This window comes from Cryptomeria japonica, chromosome 7 (genome assembly GCF_030272615.1).
Source record: "Cryptomeria japonica chromosome 7, Sugi_1.0, whole genome shotgun sequence".
NCBI lineage: Eukaryota > Viridiplantae > Streptophyta > Pinopsida > Cupressales > Cupressaceae > Cryptomeria > Cryptomeria japonica.
In genome coordinates this window covers 502,271,831-502,288,406 of record NC_081411.1, presented here as the reverse complement: position 1 = coordinate 502,288,406, position 16,576 = coordinate 502,271,831, and the positions used below count along the sequence as shown (strand labels likewise).

The window sequence follows — 16,576 nt, the reverse complement described above, 5'->3', positions numbered from 1 at the left end:
AAGTTTTTAATTGTGGTTGTTTACAATTTAGTTTGCTAAGCTTGACAAAGATTGAAGCTATCATAAAATATGAAAATCTTTGTTCTTCTAATAATATAAAAATGGTAAATTTACAAGTTTATAAATTCATACCCAAAAATCTTTGTTTATAATTAAAATAAAAATTATTCTAAAAATTTATATTAAAATATTATACAAATTAGAAACAATGATATTCCATTATTTCAATTATGACAAATTTCTAAATTGATATTTAAGACAATCTTATTAAAAATATTAAAAAAATGAATTAACCAAGTTTCTAAATTCATATACATATATACTAAAAAAATTATATTAAAATATTATAAAATTAAAAAACAATTATATCCTATCATTTTAAAATATTTAAAATAAATTTATATTTCTCTAATAAACATTCTAAAATAATAATATATATCAATCTTATAATACTATATAATATATATTATCTATTATAATATTTTACCATTTATAAATAATTTGAAATGAATGCATAGTGATAGGGTCCACTAATTTTTTAAAAATCTAAAGTGTAAAAACGGCCATATTGACAGTCAAATTCCAGCTCGAAGAATCAAAACTTCCAAAGCTTCCAGAGTTAGCAGCAGTCAACTAGAAGATTAAGAGCTTTTCTTATCATGCATGTACGAAAAAAATACAAGAGAAGAATTTTAAGTTGGAAAATAGAATACAATTATAAGTATTAAGCTCGCAATGATCAAATAATAACAATTAGAGAATGAGCTGTCGAGAACAGTAAGGGATCCATTTAATGTGCCGCGTCTTCATACAAGTTTTATCTTATTTCATCATCTGCAGCAGGAGCACTGGAGGTATGTAACACCCGCTTCCTCCCCTTTCATTAATTGTCAATATTGAAAACTTTTTGTTTTTCTGCAGAATTTGGTTTTCCTTAAATTGTCTTAAGAAACACGATAGTACTTGTTCACGATTTTCATTTTACAAGCCTGCTTGCATTCATTCGTCTGGAATTCCTTTTCGTTTGGTTTATCTTTCTCTTGTGTGTACACCGATTCAATTTTTCCTCTTGTACAAAAATGGGGCGTCATGATCCACGCCCCACAATTGCCATTAAGGGAAATGACCAGCCGCGTAGTCAGTCAAAACAATATTGCAGCCTAAATATAGAAACGGCGTTATGGGACAAACCTAGGGTTTTAAACTTGACATCTGTTTTGCACAAATAAGATACGTTTACTGCTATGGATATCGTTTCCGTTGTTGGATGTGAAGATGAGAAGTATCTAGAAAATATTGGATACGATACGGTCAGGATCATAGCAGCGTTAGCTCAGAAAAGTTCACTTTAATCTCGAGTAATTGCAAGCCAGCACATTTGCCGCACTATATACATATATAATTAATTCCCTATTTTTCCATTTATGAGGAAAAAATGAAAATATGAGAAGCTTAAAATATTTTTGTTTAAGATTAAGGCTAGGGCTGATAATTAAAAATATATAATTTTATATTGAAAAGATGTATTTTTAGAATCAAAATTCTTAATACTAAAAAATAAATTTTCTTTTAGCAAAACATGCTCCACTCTTGAGATGCTTGTGCTCCATGAACGTGGAGTTATTATATAACTGTATGCTTACTAGATAGATACCTAGTATATAACATTTGATGAGTATATGCATGTTAATGTGCGTATAATATATATACACATATATGTCAAATATTCAAGTTAAAGGTAGTATATTAGTCCTTTAGGTCCCAGCCTAACCTTCTTGGGGTATGAGAACCTTGGGGGTGAGAAGGGAACTTGTTACTTTACACCATCTATATGTGCCCTTCTATATGTATTGCAAAAGTGTATTAGAGCTTGAGGGAACAGGGGAACTTTATACTATATATGCACAATCTTCACTCTAATGTTGATATAAAATATTCTTTTTGCCTATATTTTAATGGTACACAAAATGCATTCATCAGTTGGAAATCCTGTAAACAGTAAGCTGTATACAGGGAAAACATTGCAACCAAAAGCAATGACCATTTTTGAAGTATTGTTTTTGTTATTCCACGATGTGCTTTCATGTTGCTAAGGTTACTTCATCTTCAAGTGACTCAGACAGAATCTTCATTGAGCTTGCGATATTGGCCTGCAAGTATTTTATCATATTTTCTGTTTCTTCTGTCCTGGCAATGCTTGGATCTAAGTGATCAATTTGTTTGCAATTCTATGGCACTTATATTCTGCCAAATTTTTTTGATAGACATAAACTGGATACGGTAGCATTTTCTCATATTCCAAAGGGTTCAGCAATCTGAAATTAACATGGGCCTTTGTTTCAGCCAAGAGGTACAAATCTAAGCTTTTTTTTTTTTTTTTTAATTTCAAAGTTGTGCTCTTAGAGCATTGAACATTGCTGGGCCTAGAGTTTGTCTTGGTAGTCTCATCACCAATGCCGATTTTACTGGGGGAATAGATTTCGAGAGACATTTTGGCCTTAATGTACTTCAATTGTCAGTGGCAGTTGGCTTTTTAGTAGTTTTGTCATAACACTTGATAATCTTGTCAGTAATTCATGACAGTTCCGATTTTTTACCATCAGATGTTGGTACATGCATGAGCTTTATTTCTGTAAATCTTTGAGACGAGAGCTTATTAGAGGCAATATTCTCCATGTATTCAAAAGTTACCTGTTAATTATTTGAGCCTTTTTTCCTGCTCTGATTTGCATCCTCATATAATCAACTTATGATTGCTGTAGTACTTGTAGCTTTAACACTTGAGGAGCTACTTAGCAACTCATGATTCAAATGCCTTGGCAAGTTAATCACCCAATAGCCCACCGCTGAGTTATTGTTATTGCTTGCTGAGTTTTGTGGAGTACTCTTCAAAATCTCTCCAGCTAGCAGAAATGTTTTCATTTTTCAGTTTTTCCCCATTGTGGTGGATTTGGACAATTCAACAAATTTTTTAGCAATGCAAGAATTAAATTTATTTCTGAGATTTTTAACACTATCTTGTAGTTATTTAAGTTTATTTATGTATTTTGTATTTTTATAATATGCTGAGATTTTGTCGAATCTCGAGTCTCTCAAAATTTGGGCCTGCTGAGTCTCAGATTTTGAACTACGGTATTAGCGTTTTTTTGTTGGCAGCCTGCTTGTTTTGTTTGGTTCATATGCAGCGTTAAGAAGATTATTACAAATACCTTAGATTCATTCTAAAACTCATCTATCGCGCATGTGAATTGTGAAGCCTATTTAACTGTAGGATCTTCAAATTTTATGTTTCGTTTTACAACAATTATATAATTATCTCACAACTGAATCCAATGCTGTTTAGAGTACGGTTGTCAAAGGCAGTGATAGTGAAGAGATGGCAAGTCCTCATGGAAATGTACATATTATCACTTCCAAACAAGAGTGGGAGGCAAAACTTTTTGAGGCAACGACGAATGGAAAGATTGTAAGTTTCTTCAGTTTCCTTTGAATATGCGGCAATGAGATCTATGTTTTTTCTTTTATTGTGATGATTTACTTCAGGTTTATAAATTTCTGGCTACTAATAATAAAGCAAACGGACTGTGACTCTGTAGAAATGCAATCTTGTGTTAATGCTATCTTCTCTTTAACAAATAAAGACTATTATAAGAAGACAATGTTGGTCATCAACACCAATGGTTATATAATATAAGACATTTTATATTCAAGATGAAGTTTCTGTTTTTCTGCTGAAACCATTTTCTGTTAGTTTTAAGATCCAACTGATAAATTAGAATCACACAGATGATAGCAGTGACATAAAACCAAATAATGAACACTAGGAACACCAACATACCCTGGGAAAACCTCCCTCTTGGAGGTGAAAAAGTTAAAAACCCAGCTATAAATTTCAGATCTTATTATGCAATAGTTAGTCAGTATTTTTACAATTCGGCTCCAACACTTGAAGCATTTAGAACAGCAGTATATGCACAATAGTATAATGAAACCAAACTAGGGCACACATAGCAGAATAATGAACTTATCTGCAGTATACTTGAATGCTAATCAAGGAAGACAGTTTGATGACCACTCGCTGATCTTGAAGTGTATTCGCTGTCCTTTGGGAATAGTTCACTGCCCTGCTGAAGGAATGCAATTTGCTGATGCTCTGCTGAAGGAGTTCGCAGAGTACTTAGATGACTTGTAGGTTAATGTGCAGAGGTAAGTCGCACAAGAAGAGTCTTCATTAAACTCGCATGATGATCTTGACAACTTCGCCACACAATCAGCCTTAATGAATTCGCACAATAGACTTGGACAAGTTCGCATAAGTGAAGGAGAGATCACTGTTTGGAGAGCAGATAACATTCGCATAAGATGATGATCTATAATGACTTCATTTGCTGTTGGTTTTATATCCAACCTTTGGTGCCAAACCCTCAAGTCGGCTTGCATATCAATTAATTAATTTATTTGCCATTTATTGCCTTCACATTACATGAGTTTGGGCCCAGCCCTAAGTTACATTTATTTGCCTCCATGTTACATGTTTGGGTCCAGCCCAAAGTTACATTTATTTGCCTCCACATTACATGTGTTTGGGCCCAGCCCTAAGTGGTTCGGTTTGCATGAGAGATAATACATAGGAATTTTAATTGTCATTGACAACATTAAAAATTCAATAGTCAGGTATCCGAGCTAGCTACAATTTTCAACATTTTCAAACCAGGATTATTTAACGTTTTTACTAACCTTGGCCTTAGTTTAATATTGAAGCTACAAGTAAGTTATGAACAAATGATATTAGTTTCTTCCCAAATAGCTCAGTCGTAATTTTCTTAAAGAATCTGTGAAAGTGTTAAAACAAAAGACAAATTGGGAACACACAAATTATACACAACACAATATTTAACGTGGTTCACCAATTTGGCTACATCCACCAGAAAGCAGAGCAAAGATCTTTATTATTATTGCAGCTTGCATACATAGGGATTTACCCTCATATTTCTACAATAGTCTTCAACATAAGACGAAGGGACAAAGATGGGGAAGATGAAATGAAGAGTCAGACTTCACATCCCAACAATCTCCTACTTGAAGTTTGACTCACGCTGCGACTTCACATCTGAACAACCTCCCCACTTGAAGTATATCCCCTGCTTTCCATTCTCAACCAATATCCAAATGCAATCACCAAATGCCATGGTAATAAACAGGCCAAGAATCAATCACCATAGCTGGAATAGCAACCACAACTAATTGCTAATCACATCCAACTAACCATACAACATCAAATAAAATCACGCCAACATATCTAGCCCATACAACAATTTGTGTAATCCCATCTTCCAACAAAACACACCAAAAACCGTTGACGTGCAAAAAACTAGAAGACACTTATATAGTAGTCCACATGTTGCATGAGCAATGTTAACCAAAAAAATAACTCAAATCTACCAATCAGCACTAACATAAAAGGTGTGGTAATAATCAAATCACAATGGCCTGCAACCTACAACCAACCTGCTGCAAAAACTCACTTGACATCCTCCAAGTCCTCATGAAAAGACCATATATTGCTGTTAAAAAAACAATAAAGTTCAACAACAATAGATGACTTCAAAAAACTTTAGGATGAAACATCCATGCAACCATATCTCATCTTTCTACCAACACCACCAAGTGCTTAGCTGTGCCAAATATGATCTCCTATACCTCCCCAAATGAAAGCATTAACAACACCCAACCAACATGGATGTAAGCCCTTGTAATCAAGGAAGATCAAACCTAGGTCTAGAATGGACTCGCGTCCATCACCAGGTGTAGGCTCCTTGGTCTTCTTGTTGAAACCTCTAAAGAGATACCGTCTCAACAAATTTTCTCTAATCCCAAGAGAACTCCAGCCTCACCCAAGCCTCTTAGTTTTCAAAAGCACCTCCATGGTCAATCCGCCAATGTACTCGATACTAAGAGCACTAACAAGACCAATGTCAAAACTCCCACTGCACGTCTGCATTACCTGGGAACACAACATGACAACTTGATCTTACATCTTCACAAATGAAGACCACATGCTCCAATAAGCATAACTTGCCAAGAGAACCTGTATCATGCCAATGCTCTAATCTAGAATCAAGAGCCTACCATGGCATCTAAGAATCAACATCTCCAATCACATGAAGATAACCACCTCTTGACAAAAAAAATCTTACAACCAAAAAAAAAACTCCCAACTGTAGTGTGACACCAAACTATTCATGGTATCATGATAAGCATGCTACAAGTCCAGTGGAAACACTCTAATTATCCATTTGGATAATCTATAAACTTAAAGACACAAACACCAAATCCATGATCCGATTTGCAAATCTACAACGAGTAGTCAGGTTCATAGATCTCATAAGCAAAATCTATAAAATGATACCAAAACTCCACACTTACAACTTACAGCTGCAATTACTCTCCATACCTTGCAAAATCTGGGCCAAATCCAGCAATTGACACCTGTATCATTTTTTTCACAAGTGCTTTGGATTCCAATTTTAAACCCGTCCCTGCTCAAAACAAATGGTGTAGACCGACTTAATTTATTTTTCCGTGCCACAGAAGTCTCTGCCGCTTCCTACACGATCACATTATTCGCTCCAGAGATGTTGGGAACATTCATGAACTTCTGAGGTTCTTTCGGTGAAAATAAGGTGTAAATATGCACTCTGATGTACACTTTCTTCTCAAAACTTGCATGCTACCCAGGGTGAGTTTAAAGAGTTGGATACCATCTTTCTCTCTCCTCTTCTCTTGCTCCACTCCAGAAACACAAAAATATTACGAAATTATAATTAGGAGACTCCCACTTAATTTCAAGCCTTAAGAGAAAAACTACGATTTTTTAATATCTCTATGAATAACAGCAATCCGCCAATGCCAGAAGTACACCGAGAAAGAGTTTTAAAAGAAAATATTCACTATAATTTTCTGCACTGTGTCCCAGAAAGGAAGCTGCATATAACTAAATGTCACAACTATGGCTGCGAATTGGAAAGAGAGGCGAAAGCCAAAAAAAAAAACGTTTTTGGAAAGGATAAAAAAAGCTTCCGGCAAACATTCCTTCAAGCAGTACAAAGCTCGCTCACTCCGCTTCGTCCAGAATGAATGGGGTCTCAATATTTGGATGCAACACAAAGAAAATTCTTAACCAATAGAAAGTCCAATCAATATGTACAGGGAATTCATTGGAAAACAAATTTTATCATACAGACAACCAATTAACAATGCACTGTCCTGTAGATTAAGAATCATAAACATAGAGCGGGATTTCTGCCCTATCACCAATAATTTCAGAAGAAATTTTTTCCTAACTAATAATTGAATTCATTAACTTATACATATCTATATTGCCTCCAGCAAATTAAATTGCCTCTAGAATTTACCCACATCACACTCCATTCTGTGCCATTTCTCGCCCAATTACTCTTCTTATTATCCCCGATTGCCAAGGCCTTCTCTTCGGGCTTCTTCTTCGCCATGGCTGTGGGAATCTTTTCCCCACTGCTCTCCTCCAGAGCCTTCTTTTTAATGAGCTTCTTCTCTGCTTTGGGTGCGGTTATCCTTAATCCTCATATTTCTTTAGCCTGCTCTGCTTGGATCCTTAAGTTCTGATACCAATTGTTAAAACAAAAGGTAAATTGGGAACACATAAATTATACACAACACAGTATTTAACGTGGTTCACCAATTTGGCTACATCCACCAGAAAGCAGAGCACAGATCTTTATTATTATTATTATTGCAGCTTGCATAAATAGTCTTCAACAAAAAACGAAGGGACAAGATGGGGAAGATGAAATGAAGAGTCAGACTTCACATCCCAACAGAAAGTACCTATTTGTCTTAATTTCAACTTTTTCTCTTTATCCAAATCAATTGGTATCACTTTTTCAGAGTTATTTGTTTTCTTCATTTTAAAAAATAATCATATTGATTAGTTCAATTGTTCTTATACAAGTAACTATTTTTCTCAGGTCGTGGTGGATTTTACTGCAGCATGGTGTGGCCCCTGCAAAATGATTGCTCCTTTTTATACCGAGCTTTCTGAGAGATATGCACAACTGCTGTTCCTGAAAGTGGACGTTGATGAAATGGCTGTAAGATGATCCACTTCTAAGAAATCTGTAGTTTATGAAGTTTGCTGGCTGTTTTTTGATTTGTTGGGTACAACATTTTTTATTTTATTAAAGGTTAAATAAAGGTGTTTTGAAATGTCCCCGAAGCTTAAACAAAGCTCAGACAAAAGCATTAAAAGTCCAGAACAGAGAAAAACAAAATGATAGTAGGCCATAATAGCAAATTAACAGCAAAGAGACGGCAACATTCCAAGCTAGGGAGAGCCCTGTATGCTCACGATGGCTTTGATCACCTTCCATTCATCTGCCATAAAGTTTTATATAATCATCTGTTAATTCCAGCTCAGTGTCTTTGTCCACCTCCCACTTCACCCTCTCCGAGGTTTTTGTTCATTTGCTTGCTGTGGTTTCTACATGATTTTCCTTTTCAACCATGAACCCTTCTTTCAGCATTTTCATACTTCCAACTTTTGAAACAACATTGTTTTCTTCTTCCTTATTTTTTAAAATTTTGAAGATAAAAAAATATTCTGAAGGGACCATTCTGTTTTTAACTTAAAGTCACCAGTTTTGCATGTTTTTTACTTAAATGTTTTCCGTCTGGGAAGGGTCGGAGGACATCTTTCATGTTTCCAGTCATCAGAGGATGGTTCTGGGACGTTTCCTGGAGTGTAGTAAAGATCGGGATGGCCCAGGGATGTTTTCTATTGTCTTCTCCTCGAAATGCTACGGGTAGTGGGTTGGCCAAAAATCAAAAAATGTCCTCGAGATGCGTCCCAGTGTATCCTTGTCTCAATTTTTTCTAAAATAAAATCTTTTTCCTTTTTCCAGATCACATCTGATTAGTGTTCTGATTTCTCTTTTCTGAAATCAAATGTAATGGTCTGAAAAATTGATTTTTGATGTTCTGTTCTCACTTTTCCAGGAAAGAATCTGATCTTTGTGAAAGTCAACTATGATTTTCTCATCTGTTTCACTTTTTCTCAAATTAAAGTCGATCCTTTGAAAATCAAATATGATCATAGCTTTTTCTATAATCATATCCAATCGTATCTCATGAAACCTTTACTTCTACTTCATTATACAGTATGCAGAATAATGGTTTCATCTTTATGGAAGCTACTTTTCAATATAAAATGCAAATGCCTAGAATATTTTAAATTTTAAATTGAAAGCCTTTAATTTGCGGACTCGGAGAGAAAGTTGCTGAATTTGGTGGGCACTTAATCAAAAGATCAAATGAAGAAACCAAAATATAAAACCTACGCTCTTACTTTTTAAGCAGATTCCATATTTGCAAACAGCTTTTTAAGCAGATTCCATATTTGCAAACAGCTTATGAAAAAGAATGCTATGGCTCCCACAATTATAGTTATGTGTGAAACCCTTATTCTTTTGGAGGTCGCCATTAGGACACTAGATTTTCTTCCAATCTATTTTATCAATGACAAAACGAACATAAATATTTGGCTCCAAACTCTAGAAAGTGAGATGTTGTTTAATATATATTTTAAAAAGTTACATTACTTTTGGGTGTATCCGCATGCTCTGGTACCATGTTATAACTGAATACTTAATTGCAAAGCACCACTCGTTTAAGCATCATCAGAGAAGAGAGAGAAGGGGATGCGGAGGGGCAGGAGGTGGGGGTCTAGGGCGCATTTTTAGAAAATGTACTGAGCGGACATGCACGAGTATATAAATTAGAGGGAGAGGGAGGTTGCGAGGGAGATAGAACGAGAGCTTGGGGCTATACGTTACAGTTTAGTCACATACCACAATAAATGGGTCTACATTGCACTTTTAGAAAACACACTGATTGAGCATGCATTAGTATCAGACAGTGTCTTCCAGGGGCACAATAGGATTTATGCACGAAAAGAGCCCTTCCACATACATCAATCTAGGGAACTTCATCTAAAATAATGCGTACATCTTATGCCGGTCAGATTCAGTTTCTGCAATTCTGATTTTCTCAGCTGCCGTATGCACTGCACTCCTTAAGCTGTCCACGTTCTCTAGTTTTCTAGGAGCCATCTATATTATCATTCCGCATTCCACATCCTGCCTCTGTCACACAGGACCTTATTATGAATAATAGATAACCAGTTCTCTTGAAAGCAAGGTCTTTAAAATATCTGAATATCAAATCCTGATAAAGGATGGAGTGTAAATGTTGTGTTGTTAGATTGTTTTTTCTTATATATTTTTGCTTTGCATGTAAAGTTATCACTCAATGAGTTTTTTCTTCCTTACACGTGTTTATATCATAATTTCTGTAGGATCTTACTGCTACATGGGAAGTCCGAGCAATGCCAACTTTCATTTTCATAAAAGATGGGAAACAGATAGACAAGCTGGTGGGAGCAAACAGACCTGAACTGGAGAAGAAAGTTATAAATTATGCCACTACAGTTTAGTAAGCTTAGAGATGCTCCTTGTAAGCCTTGTGTTTCTCCATAAGTATTGTGATTTGGATTTAATTTATGTTTGTGCTATATATATTTTTGGAACGGTAAAACTGATCTGGGTGGAATTTAGAGTATAAAGCGATTTATGCCTCCCAGATGCTTTCTTTTCTGTATATAAATCATCATGCACTATCATGATAAATATCATCTACATGTTTTGTATAAATAAATTGCCCGACATTTTACTGGCACTTGCAACATTGCAATATAAATCCTCAGTAGCTTATTTGTTCTCATTATAGAATGGAAGTTAATACTTTTATAAATATACTTTTATTTGTTCGTATTTATGGAATGTAAAAAGAGGTTGCAGATTTCCCCATCTGAGGTGTGCTCATCAATGAGTAGAGAACTTGTCTTCATCAAGTTATTGATTAATTTATTATGATCCTATTTCACACTTAGAAATTGAAATTCATTAATCTTTAGTTTTAAGAAGTTTATTCATGCCAAATGCCATGGAAAATCCACTAATCAGCTATCAGAAATAATATATCAAGTGTTCAAGCAACCAATTATACCGATATAAGATAATTTCTTTCAAATTGGTTGTGAAAATTTACGTGGTTGTTAAATAACGAGGTAAAAGTTTTTAATCTACTATGAAATAAACTTTATGCATGTTTGGATCTCTCTCCTCTAGGAATATCAAGGATTTGTCTTGGAAAAATTGGATTTCTAACCTTTGCACTTTTAGTTAGATTCCGGTATTCTTTATACCATTTAGCAATTGCACTTACATTACTGGTTTGTAATATTATTTTTTTTCAAAAACTTCCAGCATATTTAAAATTATCCTACAGGATGGCAAGAATTTGGCTTTGGCTCTGATACCATTGTAATATGAATTTAGTAATTTATAGAAGTAATATCAGATCTGAATGATTTTTAAAATAAATTTATCTAAATTTGCAAAAAAAACATAAAAATAGATTATTTAGGAATCACCAAATTTGCATTGTATTCAATTGGATTACTTGAAAACCAAAATACATTAACCCAATTACAGAAATGAGAATCCAATGGAAAGTTATTATAGTTATTCAATATTTGCAATAGGCCCAAATAAACTGATACAACAGTCAATACAAACAACTAGGAAATCAAACAATCTCACTACCAAACCACTCTTGAAACACTACGAATGCATTCAAAGAAATTCAAATTATCACAAAATATATAAAACTGTTTATTACACGAGAATGACATGTTATGACATCTAAAATACCCACACCAACAACAAAAATAAATTTGAAAAGAGTAACATTTTTACACAAAATCGAGTGTTTTATACATAATTCTGATTTCAAAAATACATTGTCAAATTTCACCTAAACAACACTAAAATGAAGCTACAACAAAACTAATAATTTCAAGTGCTAGAAAAAACAACAATCTTCACACAAACACTTATATAGCACTCCCAAAAACAGCTCACATTAGCACAAAACGCTACACAAAACTAGTTGAGCTAATCAATTTGATGAAGTTCCAATTCACTTCCTAAGTGAGAATGTTCTCTAGAATCAAAGTTGTTTGTTTTGTCCTTTTATCCTTAGAACCCATGAATTTTCGTCTTCAAGTTGTATTCTCCTATGGGTTTTCATCCACAAAAGAATATTGCAGAACAAAAGTTCATATAATACAATGCTTAGAGGATAAATTGACAAAATGATGCTGAAATAGGACGTTACTTGCAAATAAATAGAGGACCAAATCCAAATGCCCCTCAAAAAAAAAGAAAAAAGTATCACTTTGTCAAGAAATTCAAACTGTCAAATTCATGGAGATTTGATACATGCATCTGCACAAGAGTTACAACCGATCACAACACCTTGGCCCTTTTGTCAATGGGGACTCGATCTTGTGGGTAAGATTTATCCTCCTTTTTCCAATGGCCACAAGTTCATCATAATTGCTACTGAGTACTTCACAAAGTGGATTCAAGCTATTCCTCTCACACAAGTCACTGGCAAGCAAATATCTACATTATTCTCAATTACATCATATAGTAGTACAGTGTTCCTATGTCCATTGTCACAGAAAATGGGTGTCCATTCAAAAACCAAGACATTCATGAACTCTATAATAAGTCCTATATCCAACACCAATTTTCCACTCCATACTATCTCCAAGGCAATGGCCAAGCTAAGGCCTCTAACAAAACTATTTTGAAAATCTTTTAAAAAAAGCAATGAGGCTGGTTGTGATTGACATATTCGACTCAACCTCACCTTGTGGGCATATCGTACATGTTCATACTCCTATAGGTGCCACAACATGCTCTCTTGTATATGAATCCAAAGCCATTTTACCCATTGAGGCCGAGTTACTATCTTTATGGGTGTCTTTGCACAATCTCATTGATGATGAAGAATATTGAGTCTCTTGACTTCAAGGTTAGAGCTATTGGGTGAGCGTTGACAACATGCGTACACCAATCTTCACACAAACACTTCTATAGCACTCCCAAAAACAGCTCACACTAGCACAAAACGCTACACAAAACTAGTTGAACTAATCAATTTGATGAATTTCCAATTCACTTCCTAAGTGAGAATATTCTCTAGAATCAAAGTTGTTTGTTTTGTCCTTTTATCCTTAGAACCCATGAATTTTTGTCTTCAAGTTGTATTCTCCTATGGGTTTTCATCCACAAAAGAATATTGCAGAACAAAAGTTCATATAATACAATGCTTAGAGGATAAATTGACAAAATAATGCTGAAATAGGATGTTACTTGCAAATAAATAGAGGACCAAATCCAAATGCCCCTCAAAAAAAGAAGAAAAAAGTATCACTTTGTCAAGAAATTCAAACTGTCAAATTCATGGAGATTTGATACATGGATCTGCACAAGAGTTACAACTGATCGCAACACCTTGGCTCTTTTGTCAATGGGGACTCGATCTTGTGGGTAAGATTTATCCTCCTTTTTCCAATGGCCACAAGTTCATCACAATTGCTATTGAGTACTTCACAAAGTGGATTCAAGCTATTCCTCTCACACAAGTCACTGGCAAGCAAATATCTACATTATTCTCAATTACATCATATAGTAGTACAGTGTTCCTATGTCCATTGTCACAGAAAATGGGTGTCCATTCAAAAACCAAGACATTCGTGAACTCTATAATATGTCCTATATCCAACACCAATTTTCCACTTCCATACTATCTCCAAGGCAATGGCCAAGCTAAGGCCTCTAACAAAACTATTTTGAAAATCCTTTAAAAATAGCAATGAGGCTGGTTGTGATTGACATATTCGACTCAACCTCACCTTGTGGGCATATCGTACATGTTCACACTCCTATAGGTGCCACAACATGCTCTCTTGTATATGAATCCAAAGCCATTTTACCCATTGAGGCCGAGTTACTATCTTTATGGGTGTCTTTGCACTATCTCATTGATGATGAAGAATATTGAGTCTCTTGACTTCAAGGTTAGAGCTATTGGGTGAGCGTTGACAACATGCGTTTAATTATCTGTGAGCATATCAACAACACATGTCACAATTATAATCATAAGGTCAAACCTTAGGCATTTGAGATTGGCAACCTGGTCCTTAGGGAAATTTCAAGAAATTCATAAGATTGAGAAAAGAAGGGAAAATTTGAACTTAGTCGACTGAGTTCCTATGGTATTACAATAGTCTATGGCTCTAGAGTGTATCAGTTGGCTACTACCAAAGGTACTTGATGACCCTATTAACAACATGCACCTTTGCAAGTTCTATCCTTAGCCCTTCAAGGAACCCTACTTTATATAAATAATACAAAAAATAAAAAAATAAAAAAAATACCAAATAAATTAAAAAATAGAAAAAAGAGTTAAGAAAAATAATTTGTCCTATGGTGAAAACCACTTCGGTGGTGCCTTGGGCAAGTACTATGGTGAAAATTGGGCAACTAGCGTCATGCATGGTGACTTTGTTCCTCTTTCCTTTAGGATTCTATTTGATCATCCCATTTGCATCCCATAATGAAGCCGTCACTCCACAATAAACATAATAGACTTACCATGGCTTGTTATTGTTCTTCCCCCCTCCATCCATAATAAAAACCTTCAACACTCTTCTCCATCCATAATAATGAGGTCCTATCCCTAACTAGGGGCATATAGTCAACCTTGTGTTGAAATTGGCTTTGGGACACAACATATTAAGAGGAACTTCACTTTCTACCTTCTCGTACACTAACAATCCATAATTAAATTTCACTTGCACCATTCATCCATAATAAAATTTCTATTTTTCTCCATAATAAAACATCTATTTTTCGTGGATCGAGATATTTTAGACAAACACATATGACATTGGATTTTAAATAAATCATCTTTTGATGAAAGACTTAGCTCACATGACGATCCTATTGTTTGAATAACTTTTTGACATCACCTATCCTCTATCAAGAGAAAATCAAAATTGAGAAAGAAACACATGGCAAGAAGATATAATTGGTTGTTGTTTAGGTCTTTGTTTTTCTTTGATTTGATCTTTTGTGACATGTTTCCTATGCTACTCTAGGATGTCCTTTGACTAGATCACTATTTGTGGATTGTTCTCTAGTAACGGTATGATTCGTCTTAGGATGTGATTTTCTATGATCGTTGAGGACCTATGAGTTTAGTGTGAAAAGGGGTAGTCCTTATTGTCTGCAAGTGTCTTCTATCCTCACAAATGGTATGTAGATCATTTGGGTCTAACTCATATCTAGATGGTTGCATCCACTTGCCATAATAAGCTCAATGATGATAAAGCACTAAGATAAGCACTAGATTCCATCACACTCATCCTCTCTATCTATCCATCCATTTCTATTCGTCACTTCTATGGCCAATCGATCATCTCAACCTCTTGCCTTCTTACCAGTAGTCTCATGCTAAATGACTAAGTACTATGACACACCAAAAAAATTAGGGGAATTTTTTCCATTAGGGTCCATAAGTCACAAAACCACATGTTAGGCCTACATATCATATAGATCAAACATATAATACCATATCTTACATCATCTTAAGTTAGCTCATAAAAGCTCATCATAGTGACATATCATATCATACATCAAAATAAAACCATAAGCATCATTTATCCATAAATGCATCCATATAAGTCATTATAAAGCATATAAACATATCACATGATACGATCATCTATAACATCCAATATTTAGAACATGCATACATCTAGGATCATACACCATAGACATTATACAAACATAACATAAGCACACCATAAACATATTATAAGTGCATCATAACCATCATAAACATATCATAAATGCATACACAAACATCACATAGGATCATAAACATGCATATAGTCATTGCTAAAATAATGTCAACCAATATATCATCAAAAATTAGTGTTGAAGTACAATGATGTCATAACATAATAATGGCTACTACGAGCCCCAAAAATCACCATATCCTAGGTGTCTATATCAAAACTGATACATAGGGATCTAAAGGAGCTATGATATACTTCCACCCTCAGAATCAATTGGTCTTGCAAGTTGTTGAGCTCTGGACGATCCAAGCCCTCCCACTCCTAGTGGTAGTGGTGGTGGCCCCATCAACCCCATGACCCCTATTCTCTTTGACCTAGATCTCTAGGATCTCCCATAAGCACTTTTTTCAAAATTGCCAACCCAATGACTAGGTGGTACTATTAACTCATATAGTTGTTGATAATATAATGCCTTCTCCTACCTAGATGCACTCCTACACTATGCCAACCATATTGCCCTGTGTTGTTGCCTAGACCTATTGTAATGTGGCTTGTGCTTGTCCATAATGAGCTATTGTGATGTCCCTCTTCCCTATCAGATTCTCTATGTATCTTCGTAGGGATGTTATCTTTGCATTCCCATATGTTATCTCCCCATGTAGCACCCCTATTTGAGCATCTTCAACTCTCACTTGGGCCTGCAAAATTGCAACCTCCCCATACTTGTCCCCTTGTCCTTGTCCTTGTGCCTGTGCCTATGACCTG

The 16,576-nt window shown here is 35.0% G+C and overlaps 1 protein-coding gene across 2 annotated transcripts; it reads left to right on the top strand.

Moving 5' to 3' along the window:
- Positions 1 to 672: 672 nt before the first annotated feature.
- On the top strand, positions 673 to 10,815 carry LOC131060172 (thioredoxin H-type). Of its 2 annotated transcripts, XM_057993304.2 has the most exons (5): positions 673 to 854; positions 2,265 to 2,350; positions 3,344 to 3,466; positions 8,007 to 8,129; positions 10,391 to 10,815. In XM_057993304.2, exons 2-5 carry the CDS (start codon positions 2,327 to 2,329, stop codon positions 10,526 to 10,528), a joined length of 408 nt encoding a protein of 135 aa, XP_057849287.1. In that variant the 5' UTR covers positions 673 to 854; positions 2,265 to 2,326; the 3' UTR covers positions 10,529 to 10,815. The 2 variants fall into 2 exon arrangements, with proteins under 2 accessions (XP_057849287.1, XP_057849288.1); XM_057993305.2 differs by lacking the exon at positions 2,265 to 2,350 and having other exon boundaries at positions 678 to 854.
- Positions 10,816 to 16,576: the final 5,761 nt, after the last annotated feature.